Raw genomic sequence first — 12,223 nt, 5'->3', positions numbered from 1 at the left:
TCACCATCTATGCTCCCTGGAGCTCAGGGTCTGCAGCAACCCAATCCCCTCTGTCCTTGATCTCCACTCTAAACGGGCCCCTGCCCCCACCCGGAGGACCTGCGGGCAGGTTGGGCCGCCTTCCAGGCCCTCCTAATAGCCCCGCTCGTGCCGCCCACTCCCCTCCCCTCCCCTCTGGTGCCTGGTGACGTCCACGGCCACATGGGTTGCTCATCTCATCTCTCCCCCGTCCTTCAGGACCCTCGGGGCCCCCCGACTCGGCTCAGCCCCGTGTTCACTGTCTCACCCACTCATCCCCCCTTGCTCTCGCACCCTGAGCCCCAACTCAGGCGCCTACCGCCCCTCTTTCTGCTCGGCATCTGGCCTGCATGGCTACAGCTGAATGGGGTCAGAGGCCACGGGGGTCTCGGGGCCCCAGGAGGTGACCCCCGCCTCCCGTGTCATGCATGCACAAGGTCCCGACTGCGCTGCTGGAAGCTGTCACGGAGCCCAGGACGGCCAGGCTGTGTAGGCGTCAGACCCCGCGGCCCCCTGCTCCCTGGCCTCCTATGGAGCTGAGTGTCGCTGAGTGTCCCAGGACGCAGCTCTCTGAGGACAGACTCTCATGCTCTCCGTTCTCTGCTAGGGATTGGGCAAGTGTGCCTGCCGCCCGTGGGCGAAGGGTGGTTTCTACACTTTCAAATAGTTTAAGGAAAATCACAGGAAAAATGGCGTCCTGCGATATGACATTCACAGTTCAGTGTTCACGAAATAAAGTTTTATTAGAAGGCAGCCACCCCCATTCACAGACTAGTGGCTTATGGCTGACTTTGCCTTACGGGGTCTGGGTCGAGTTGTTTCAAAGGGGGCCCCAAAGCCGAAAATATTTACTAGGTGGCCCTCTGCGGAAGCCGTTTAGGGATGGCAGCCTCCTCTCACCACAGGGCCCCTGGATCGCCCTCTAGCGGGGGTCTTGTCCCCTCTCTCACCCCCTCCCTGCTTGAGAACCTAGATTCCAGCTCCACAAACCCCTCTACGTACCTGCTGTTTTGGTCACTTCAAATTCCTCGTTTTTCAGGGGCACATCGCTCTCTCTTTCAAAAGCAGCTTTCGACTGAAAGGGAACAAGTGGAAACTTTTCTAATGGGGAAGGAACACGGCTCGCTTTGCTTTGCAGAGCAGCAGAGACTAAAGCTGCATGCTTCTGCTGAAGGGCCGCGAGATGCTTTTTTAAGCACATAAAAGAGAATCCGGCAGAAGCAGTGGGTTAATCCACTTAAGAGATTGTCAACTAGCTTAAAACTTCATGCCTTCCCTGCAAATCGAAGGGAATTTTTTTTTTAGTTAATTTATGGAAATGATACTAGCATGGCAGTCTCTTCTTGCATGTAATTTTTAAACAGCAGAATTGTGTCTTTTTCAAATCAGTAAAAATAATAGAGTTTCAAAGTAAGAAGGGACCCCAGAGAGCGATTAGTTAACGGTGTGATGGGCAGTCTGATGTGTCATTGGAGCGGCCACAGTCCCCGTTATACAATCAGACCTTTGCTGGGGTTGCTGGGAGGGAATTTTGTAGATGTGACAGAGGCTCATCCTGAGCTGACTTTAAGTAAAAGAGATTATCCTCGGGGGCCTGGGCGGGCCTGATTCAATCGGGGGAGGGCCTTCAGGGCAGAGCTGAGGCTTCCCTGGAGGAAACCCCCAAAGCCAGGCTCCCACAGTGGAGGCCGATTCCTGGCAGTGAATCTCTTAATGCCTGTCTCCTACTGGTTCTGCTTCTGGGACTGATAAGGTGATTTTCAAACTGTTTCTGACCCAGATGAAGAAGCAGGGGTGGGCTCTGCAGAGTGGCTGGGCTCTGGAGGGGCCATGGGGGTCAGGAGTGCAGCAGAAGGTGCTGGCTGGCCTGTGAACCACAGGTCACTGGAGCCAAGGGGCGTGGGGCCCTCCCGACACCAATGAGCTGCCCACCTGCCCCCTGGGCCAACTTCCGCCCTCGCTGCCCCTGTCCCAGGGCTGAGCCCCCTTGCCCCCGACTTCCTGTTGGCTTTGCCAGCAGGGGGCACTGGTGGGAGGCCGGCGGGCCTTACAGGAGGGAGGCCAGGTGTCTCTGGGGGTCAGCCAGGTTCCCCTCTGGGCACCGTAACCCCGGCCCCCCGCGCCACCAGGCCTCCCTCTAAGGGCTTGGTGTCCCTCTCCTCATTCCCCCCCAACCCCCCGGGGTCTCCAAGTTGCAGTCCATGGTGGCCCAGCCAGGCGGCCACCCCGTGTGCAGGTGACACTCACGTAGGCCATGCCGTACTCGATCTCAGCACCCCGCACCTCCACCTTGAACTGCGTAAAGTACAGGTAGGACTTGCCCTGGGGCCTGCGAAGAAAGGTCGGGCGACAGCGTCAGCCCAGGGCTGCGTGCCCCCACCTGCTCTCCAAGATGGGATCTGCTGCCAGGCGTTTCTGGGAAGGACGGATGGGGCGCCCTCAATGTGATCCACTCTTTCCTCTTTGCCAGGATGCTCTTCCGACTCGCTGATGGACAAGCCTCTTTCCCCTTCTGGGTAGGAGCTGTTCTAGAACGGGGCCTCTCGCATCCACTCACAGAACACTTCCCATCCAGTGGACAACATCCCACGTGTGCACTAGGGGTGAGGCCGGGCCACATCCCGGGGGTGAGAAGTATGGGGGTTAACTAGGAACGGCAGGGTGTCTGGGGCTGAGCGTGTCCTTGGGGGGCCACTGGGTGGTCAGCTAAGAGGCTGCAGGCTGAGGACCCTGCTTTGGGCCAGTGCGGCCTGGGCCTGTGCCCAGGTGGAGGGCTGGTGCTCACAAGCCTGTGTGAGACGGTGGTCTACTGGCGGGGGGACGCAGCCCTGATTACTAACCTGTAATTAGGGAGTCCCCCCCCCCGGCTCCTTGCCTCTGGGATGCTTCCCTCTGAGGCTGGGAAGGGGCACAGACAGGGCCTCCCCTCTCAGCGGGGATGACCGTCGCGTGTTGAGGGCGCAGGGCCTCCGCCCCCACGAGAAGCTCCCCAGCAATACTTGGCACTAAAACGCCTGCGGCTTGCAACGCGTCGAGCAGGGGACGGGGATTCTGCGCCAACGCCTGCAAGCGCCTTCTTCAACTAAATGTCACTGTCGCTGCTCTCCGTGCCCCACTTCTTGATCCGTCCCCTATGTTGACCCCGGTCCCATGAGGGTGAGAACGCGGCTGGGACTTCTACGCCAGGCGCGTGGCAAATGCTTGAGAAATCTGTTCTGCTTGGGCGACATATTCCAGGCCGTGAGGCCCAGGGGAGAAGGGCCAGGAATTGGTGAAGCTCCATCACCCTCCGCCCCGTCAGAGGACCCAACACCCCATTCTCGGGCTCATGGAGCTGGGCTCCAGGAAGTGGGATTATGAAAAGGGTGGGCACAGCGGGAGATGAAGCCCTTGAGCAAGGAATGTAACTGAGGTGACCATGAAGGGGGTGGCATCTGGGGAGCCCGGCCCCGCTCCCGGGGCTGCAGCCGCTGCCTGGACGCCACCTCTCAGTCCCCCCCGCCCCCCTTGGGCCTCAGTGTCAACGTGCTTCCCCGGGAGGCCCTCCTTGCCCTCAAGTCCCACACTGGACGGCACCCCCTCTCCCGCCTGCGACCCTCCAGGGGCGCAGGACACCGTCAGTATGGGTACCACCCAGAACGAAGGTGTCTCGTCCGGGAGGAGCTCCCAACACCGGACCCTCGCTCACCTCCAGATGGTGCAGGTGAAGTGCTGCTGGTCTTCGCTGGTCCCCAGACTCATCTGCCACTTCTGGGGAGAGAGGACAGGCAGGTCAGTCCGGGACACACAGCCTCGCCATCATTATATGTCTGTCCAAGCCCACGGCACACAGCACACCAGGAGTGAACCCTGATGGCAACTCTGGACTTGGGGTGATGACGTGTCCGTGTAGGTTCATCAACGACTGTCACAAACGTCCCACTCTGGTGGGCGATGGTTGGGGGGCAGGGGTATACAGGAAATCTCTGTGCCTTCCGCTCCATTTTGCTGTAAAAAATAAAGTCTACTGGGAAAGATAAAAACAAAAATAAAAGAAGGAAAGACAATACACCCATGCTTGCTTGCATAAGCACAGAGCAGTCCTCAGAGAAGATGCAAGATTTTAATAACCCCGGTTACATGTAGGACGTGGGTGGGAACTGGGCCGACAGAAGGCGCTGGAGAGCTTTTTATGTTTTTTTCTTTTTGAATGACGTGTGTTAGCTTTTTTATTTTTATTTTTTTGGCCACATGGCATGCGGGATCTTAGCTCCCCAACCAGGGATCGAACCCATGCCCCCTGCAGTGGAAACGTGGAGTCCTAACCACTGGACCGCCAGGGAAGTCCCTGTGTTAGCTTTTTAAAAAAATTAAATTTAAAAAAAAATTTTAAATGGTTCCAAAACACACCGCTACCAGTTTATTCTCATTTTCAGGGCCTCTGAAAATCCGGCCAAACGCAAGGTCTGGTGACCTGCAGCGTTTTTGCATTTTGCTAGGAAAATGAGAGTGTCCCATCCTCTCCTGAGAGTAAAGGTGGAATCCAATTGCTGATCATCTGGTTAAACGCCAGAGCTTTTCCATTAATAGAAACAAGGCCATTTGTATGTTAATTACAATGGGAGTAAACGGTGACTTGGAAGTCTTTTGCCTGCAGCAGGAAGGTAGAAGCCAATTACTCAGGTAGGGCAGGCAGGGCAAGGGGACCTGCCCAACACATTTATTTTCTATTTAAAAACTCCTGCCCACGGCTCCAGGCCTCTAAGCGCCCGGAAACAGTTTTACGCTGTGAAATATATCTGGGATGGTTTTCCATAGCTCTTAAAAGATTCATGAAAATGAGGCTTCTTTTTTTTTTTTTTTTTAATATTTATTTCTTTATTTATATGGCTGTGCCGGGTCTTAGTTGGCATGCATGCAGGATCTAGTTCCCCAACCAGGGATCGGACCTGGGCCCCCCGGCATTAGGAGCTTGAAGTCTTAACCACTGGTCCACCAGGGAAGTCCCGAGGCAAACATTTAAACATTTTATTTTTAAATTATGAAAGCAAACAAAATTTAAACCAAGAGCTTCTTAGCAATAGGGTCAACATCCCTCTGAGTGGTCTTGTTATATGAACTTGACCTTGGTCTCGAGGCCGCAGGCCGGGGTGGGCAGTAGGTGCCCTTGGTAAGGCTCAGGTTTTGGCATCAGACACTCAAACGACGGTGTGTTTTGGGGCAGCCTGTTCAGCCCGAGCCTCTGTGACCTTCTCTGGGAGGCTAGGGGGCTCAGGATCTAAGTGGCTGGGTGTAATCGAGGACAGGTAATTGGTAACCGCTATTATTTTTTATTAGGAGACAAGTAACAGATGGTGAAATGGACCCATTTCAGTGTCTGTTCTATGAGTTTTGACAAATGCACACACTGTGTATCCACCGCCCAATCAAGATACAGATCAGTTCCATCTTCCCAGTTATCTCTCCTCCATCCCTCTGGAGTCAACCCCTTCCTGCAAATTCCCGGTAACCACTGATCTGCTCTGTCCCCATAGTTGTGCCTTTGCAAAATGCCACCTGAGTGGAATCACACAGGACATGGTCTCCTGCGCCGGTCAGTCTCACTCAGCCTAACGCATATCAGATTCACCCATGTGGCTACACGTATATCAATAATTCACTTGCCTTTAACAGCTTTATTGAGAAACAGTTTACATAACATACAATATGGGGCTTCCCTGGTGGCACAGTGTTTGAGAATCCTCCTGCCAATGCAGGGGACGTGGGTTCGAACCCTGGTCTGGGAAGATCCCACGTGCCGCGGAGCAACTAAGCCCGCGTGCCACAACTACTGAGCCCGCGCGCCTAGAGCCTGTGCTCCACAACAATGAGAAGCCTGCACACCGCAATGAAGAGTAGGCCCCACCTGCCGCAACGAGAAAGTCCGCACGCAGCAACGAAGACCCAATGCAGCCAAAAATACATAAATAAATTTACATTAAAAAATAAAACATGTATAGACGATATGCTCTTTTAAAGTGCGTGCTTCAATGCTACCTAGTATATTCAGAGCTGTGCAACCATCACCTGTATCTAATTCTCATCACCCCCCAAAGAAGTCCCATCCCCATGAGCAGGCACACCCCCATCTCCTCCCCCAGCCCAACAACCATGAACCCACCCTCTGTGTCTGTGGATCTGCCTGTTCTGGACGTTTCCCATCAATGGAATCACACACTCTGGGTCTTTCTGTGTCTGGCTTCTCTCACTGAGCATCGTGTTCTCAGGGTCCATCCACGTTGTAGCGAGTGTCAGTGCTTCACCCCTTTTCACGGCTGACTGATGTTCCCATGTGTGAAGGGACCACACTGTGTTTATCCATCATCAGCTGGGGGACACTTGGGTTGTTTCCACTTGTTGGCTATTATGAATCAGGCTGCTACGAACATTCACGTACAAGCTTTGTGTGGACATAAGTTTTCATTTCTAACGGGGAGATACCGAGGAGTGGAAGCATGGGGTCGTATGTTTAACTTGATAAGAAAGGGCCAGTCTTCCCAAGTGGCCGCATTCCCGGCAACCTTGGACGAGCTCTCTGGCCGCTCAGGATGCTGGCCGGCACTGAGATCATGAATAACGCTGTGCCTGCTGTCACCCGGCACCAGCCGGCCTCTCAGGTGACCCTCTGGAGAAACGAACCACTGTCAAAGCAGCCTGGCCTCCCACTCTCCCCAGGCCCAGCCTGCATCCCGGGCCCCCTGGGAGCCCAGACCACAGACCCATTTCCCCTGTTGACGATGGCTCTAGAGAAGTGCCACTTGGGCCTCTGGGGCTTCCGTTCCAGCTGCTCCGAGGGGCATCTTGGCAGGGCCCCCAAGTGTGGCCAAGCGGATCCCGGAGAACATCTTGGACGGCCCCTGAATGTTTGCTGAGAATCCGGCCGGCTGTTTGCTCCTAAGCGGGCGGCAGGCCAGCAGCCAGAGAGCCCGTGGGTCGCACCGCACGCACGCAGCTCTGCAGTCGGCCCGTGGTGTCTGATGATCACAGTTCTAGGCTGGTGCTGCTGGAACAAGTGGGTGCTAGACGTGTCTGCTGGGCTCTTAGGTGTTTCCTTGAGGATGCCCGAAACGGCAGAATCAAGCCTGATGCTCGTTTTAGAATTTGTGACCCAGCCACCTTTCCAAGAGTGAGCCTAGCTCTCTCCCCCTACGCTGCAGTGGACTGTCCATCCCAAGGGTTCCGTTAGGGAGGCGCGGGCGTTCTTTTCCGAGCTGCTGGTGACGCGGGGCATGTCCTGGCTCAGGGCGGCGGTCAGGGGCCTGCGCCTTGGGGACCTTGGTCACGTCCCAGCTGGGGGAGCCAGGGCAGTCTTCAGTCTCTGAGCCACCGTGTCCTCGTGTGTGAGGCGGGGATAAGGACAGCCTCCTGGGGTTCTGAAGAGGAAACGAGACGTGTATCTGTCTCAGCACATTGCGGGCCGCCCGACAAACACCAAGGCGATGGTGCTATCACAATTTTATTGTATAACAAATTGATCATCTACACAACAAAGGAGGCATGGAAAGGGCTGACTGGGGGAGGAAGGCGCTTTGGGAAGGATCTGGAGCTCGTGGCAGGGCATGGCTGGACCAAGGGGCCTGGACCAAGGGAGAATGTTCCACCACTTGTCACCATCCCATAATGGAGTGGACCACCTGGAGAAGCAGCAAGGCCTGGAGGTGGCCAAGGAAGGGGCGGATGATCGCAGGATGCCTGCTGTCCTGGAGGCAGGCGGAAGGGCGGCGATGCTCCCCAGCAGAGCTGCCACCCCCTGGTGACACTGCTGGGAAGGGTGTCACCAGGCGTTTGCTACATTTTGTTAAAATACTGTTGCTGGGGGACTTCCCTGGCGGTCCAGTGGTTAGGACTCGGCGCTTCCAATGCCGGGGGCGCCGGTTCAATCCCTGGTCGGGGAACTAAGGTCCCACATGCTACGTGGTGTGGCCAAAAAAATAAATAAATGACATAAAATACTGTTGCTCGGAATCATTTACTTTTACTTACAAACTGGAAATATGCAAAATAAGGAGTGCATTTCATGTCACTCTTGCCCAGTGGTTTTCACTTTTGTCCCCCAGCGCACACTGGGTGGGGCGGCTGCTGGTATCGAGTGGGTGGGGGCCAGGGAGGCTGCCCAGGACAGCCCCCCACAGAGAGCGACCCCGCCTCTAAAGTCAGCAGTGCCCGGTGGAGCAGGCGGACTCGCTCTCACCCTTTTTTTTTTTTGGTTTTGGCCGCACTGCCCGGCTTGCAGGATCTTAGTTCCCTGACCAGGGATCGAAACTGGGGCCACGGCAGTGAGAGCACCGAGTCCTAACCACTGGACCCAGGGAATTCCCGCTCTTGCCCATTTTAATGTGCTGCCCTAAGTCCGGGAGTTGGGGGGAAGAGATGTACTCAGAACCAGGATGCTGGGAGGGGCAGGCACGTGGCAGGCAAACATGGAGCAGTCCCCAGGCAGCCTCCATCTCTGGGACTCTCCATTATTAGGGGACACAGTGCCATAGACTATTCTGAAAGGACAGTAGTGTTCCCTACAGTCTGAGGGTTGGGGAGGAAAGCACAATTTACGGGTACAAAAGATGCTTTACACTGACTTTCGCAGTGACAATTAATTCTTCCTTTTCAATTATCTTTCATTCTTTCTAACAATCACGAGGAGAAAGTCTGTTTTGTGTCTCTTCTCAAACACGTGTGCTGCCTTCCCTTCAGACAGAACCAAGCGGCGGTGTCTAGCCAGAATTTAACAACAGTATTTTATCCTCAGAGTATTTATCTGTAATGGTGCATTACTGGCTGTAACAGTAAACTATTGCTGTGTGTATTCGTTTCCTGGGGCTGCTGGAACAAATCACCACAAATTTGGTAGCTTACAGCTGAAATCTGTTCTCTCACAGTCTAGAGGCCAGCAGTCCAAAAAAAAGGTGTGGGCAGGGCCGTGTTCCCTCTGGAGGCCCCAGGGGAGAATCCTTCCTACATCTTCCAGTTTCTGGTAGCTCCAGGTGTCCTTTGGCTTGTGGCCACATCACTCCACCTCTGCCTCCATCTTCACATGGCCTTTTCCTCTGTGTGTCTTCTTTTTATCAAATCTCCCATGTGTGTCTCTTATAAGGATGTGTGCCACTGGATTTAGGGCTCACCCGGGTAATCCAGGATAATGTGTTCATCTCAAGATCTTTAACTTAATTATATCTACAAAGACTTTTTCTTAAGTGTCACAGGTTCAAGGCATTAGGATGTGGACATATCTTTATGGGGGGGGGCCTCATTCAACTCACTATACTGTGTGACAAATTACCACAAATTCAGTAGCATTAAAAGCTGTGCCGGACTTCCCTGGTGGCACAGTGGTTAAGAACCCGCCTGCCAATGCAGGGGACAAGGGTTTGAGCCCTGGTCTGGGAAGATCCAACATGCCGCGGAGCAACTCAGCCTGTGCGTCACAACTACTGAGCCTGCGCTCTAGAGCCCGCGAGCCACAACTACTGAGCCCACGTGCCACAACTACTGAAGCCTGCGCGCCTAGAGCCCGTGCTCCTCAACAAGAGAAGCCACCGCAATGAGAAACCCATGTACCGCAACGAAGAGTAGCCCCCGCCCACCGCAACTAGAGAAAGCCCACGCGCAGCAACAAAGACCTGACGCGGCCAAAAATAAATATAAATAAAAAAATAAATAAATAAAAAGCAATACCCATTCATTAGCTCACAATTCTGTAGGTTAGAAGTCCGGACGTGGTGGGGCTGGGTTCTTTGCTCAGTCTCATAAGCTAACATCAAAGTGTCAGCCAGATTGTGTTCCCACCTGGAGCTCTGGGTCCTCTTCCATCTCATGTGGTTGCAGCAGAATTCATTCCTTGCAGTTGGAGGACTGAAGCCCTCATTTCCTTGCTGCCAGCTGAGGGCCGCTGTCAGCTCCTGGAGGCCACGTCCTCCCTCCCATGTGGTCCCTCAAAGCCAGCTGTGGTGCACTACATCCTTCTCGTGCTTTGAATCTCTCTTACCTCCTCTTCTGCCTCCAGCTGGAGAAAACAGCCAGCAAGGAACTAGGGACCTCAGTTTCACACCGAAAGGGACCGAATTCTGCTAACAACTGGAATGTGTCTGGACGAGGGTTCTCCCCAGAGCCTGCTGGTGAACACCCAGCCCAGCTGACACCTTGATTGTCGCTTTGTAAAGCATCCAGCTGAGCCGACCGGGACTTCTGACCTCCAGAACCGTGGGATAATAAATGGGTGTTGTTTTAAGCTGCTCAGTCTGTGATAATTTGTTACTCAGCACAGAAAATGAACAAAATACCCTAATAGAGACTCATGGGAATGGCAGAGTCACGTCTCACATCCCTCCTTCTGTCCAGACGTTTGTTCACTCCGTGGAATTATGAATGGAATCTGCCGTCATTATGTAACTTAAGCACTGTCTTTTATTGGTTAGGTAAGAATAGTCTGATGTCCAGTGTCCCCTAGAGAGCATCTCTGTATGACAATGGATATTGTCGTACTAAACCACGTAGAATTTTGAACAACTCACCTCATTGGTCCCTCCTTGAGATGCGTAGGTGAACACACAGGTATATTTGTCCTAGAGAATGAAAGGAAAAAAGAGTCTTGGTAGGAGATAATCGTTAGTGCTTGAAGTACAGGGTCTCAGGATGTCCTTCTGAGATCCAGAATCAAGAAGATCCTGCTTTTGAGTATCTGCACTCAGAGAAAGGAGGTGGAGGCAGATCCCTCTGGCCGATGTCCCTGGAGGCCAGCTCTGCAAGGTCTTCCAGTGTCTGCAGATCTGGAATTCCCACACCTGTCTCCCTACTTGGGAGATCCTGGGTAAGGACAAACAATCCAGATGGCTTCTGGGGGATGAAGAGCAGGAAGGGGGAGGTCACACCCACCTCCAGCACCCACCCATCTAGGAACACGAACTTTGGAAGGAGGGGCACCTAGGGGCCCATCTCTGCTCCGCTGTGGACCTTGGACAAGTGCAAAACTTTCTGAGCCTCTGTTTCTTCATCTGTAACATAGGCCTCACATAAAGAATTTGGCGGGCTTCCCTGGTGGCGCAGTGGTTGAGAGTCCGCCTGCCGATGCAGGGGACACAGGTTCGTGCCCTGGCCTGGGAAGATCCCACATGCCGCGGAGCGGCTGGGCCCGTGAGCCATGGCCGCTGAGCCTGCGCATCTGGAGCCTGTGCTCCGCAACGCGAGAGGCCACAACAGTGAGAGGCCCGCGTACCGCAAAAAAAAAAAAAAAAAAAGAATTTGGCACAATATCCTTTGGTTATAAGGAAGTACTCAACAAATAGTGATGATTGATATCGTTGTTACAGGCAGGGAAAAGGAGACTGGGAGAGGACGTGACTTCTCCAATAAGCTAGGGACGGGCTAGACTAGACCCAGGCCTGTTACCTCCAGGTAAGGAGGGCCTGGCCCCACATTTCAATGAAAAAGACGGGGGGACCTTGTGCAATGGAAGGAAAGAGCAACGCCTGTCCACTTCCTCCCTGGTCAGAGCTACAGCGGGACGACCTTCTGCAGGCCCTGGAGGCATATGCCCATCAGCCTCCAGCTCCCCTCTCCCCATCTCTGGGCCCGTCCTGCCCTCCAACAGCGAGGGAGTTACCTGGGTCTGGGGGATAAGGCTGCTTGGGCACGCTGGGCATGAGACAGGAATTAGAGACGAGGCTAGCGACCCAGCCTTCCCAAAGCCGCCAGCCCCCAGGAGCCCCGCCTCCCTTCTTAGTTCTGTCAGGCCTCGCTACCAAGTCCCGCCCTCCATCCTCAGGCCCTACCCCCGCCGGTCCGCGACCCCTCAGGCCCCGCCCCCTCCGGTCCGTTTCCCCCCATCCCCCCAGACCCCGCCCCGCCGGTCCGCGCCCCCTCCCCAGGCCCTGCCTACGCCTGCACCATTGCTCAAGCCCCCGGGGTGGCTGAGGCACATACCCCAGGGCCCACGTTCTGGGAGAAGGAGTGCACCACGCCGCCGGGCCGCACGTCAAAGGCCACCGTCGTGGGCTCAGACACCGCCCGTGCCGGCCTCAGCGCCACGGCCACCAGGAGCAGCGCGGCCCACAAGCTCACGGCGCCGCCGCCGCCATTCCTTCTACTGCTGGGCGCCGCCATCTTGGGATCAGGTTCGCTGGGCAGGGGCGACGGACGGAGCGCGGCGAGGGACAAGTGGGGCGTCCGCCGGAGGCCCCGTCAGCGTCGACAA

General features: G+C 55.0%; 1 protein-coding gene across 2 annotated transcripts in view; it reads right to left on the bottom strand.

The window, feature by feature from the left end:
• MYDGF (myeloid derived growth factor) overlaps positions 1-12,223 on the bottom strand; it is a 13,152-nt gene extending 929 nt beyond the window's left edge. Inside the window, exons 1-5 of one of the 2 annotated variants that reach the window (XM_067734113.1) lie at positions 11,953-12,198; positions 10,545-10,595; positions 3,707-3,768; positions 2,266-2,347; positions 1,021-1,093 (exon numbers count right to left, since the gene is read on the bottom strand). In XM_067734113.1, coding sequence (XP_067590214.1) covers positions 1,021-1,093; positions 2,266-2,347; positions 3,707-3,768; positions 10,545-10,595; positions 11,953-12,132 — 448 coding nt within the window. In that variant the 5' untranslated portion in view covers positions 12,133-12,198. The other variant, XM_067734114.1, reaches the window with a different exon arrangement.

Source organism: Pseudorca crassidens, chromosome 3 (assembly GCF_039906515.1).
Source record: "Pseudorca crassidens isolate mPseCra1 chromosome 3, mPseCra1.hap1, whole genome shotgun sequence".
NCBI classification, from domain to species: Eukaryota; Metazoa; Chordata; class Mammalia; order Artiodactyla; family Delphinidae; genus Pseudorca; species Pseudorca crassidens.
The sequence above is the reverse complement of the archived record's forward strand: the minus strand, read 5'-3'. Positions and strand labels throughout refer to the sequence as shown.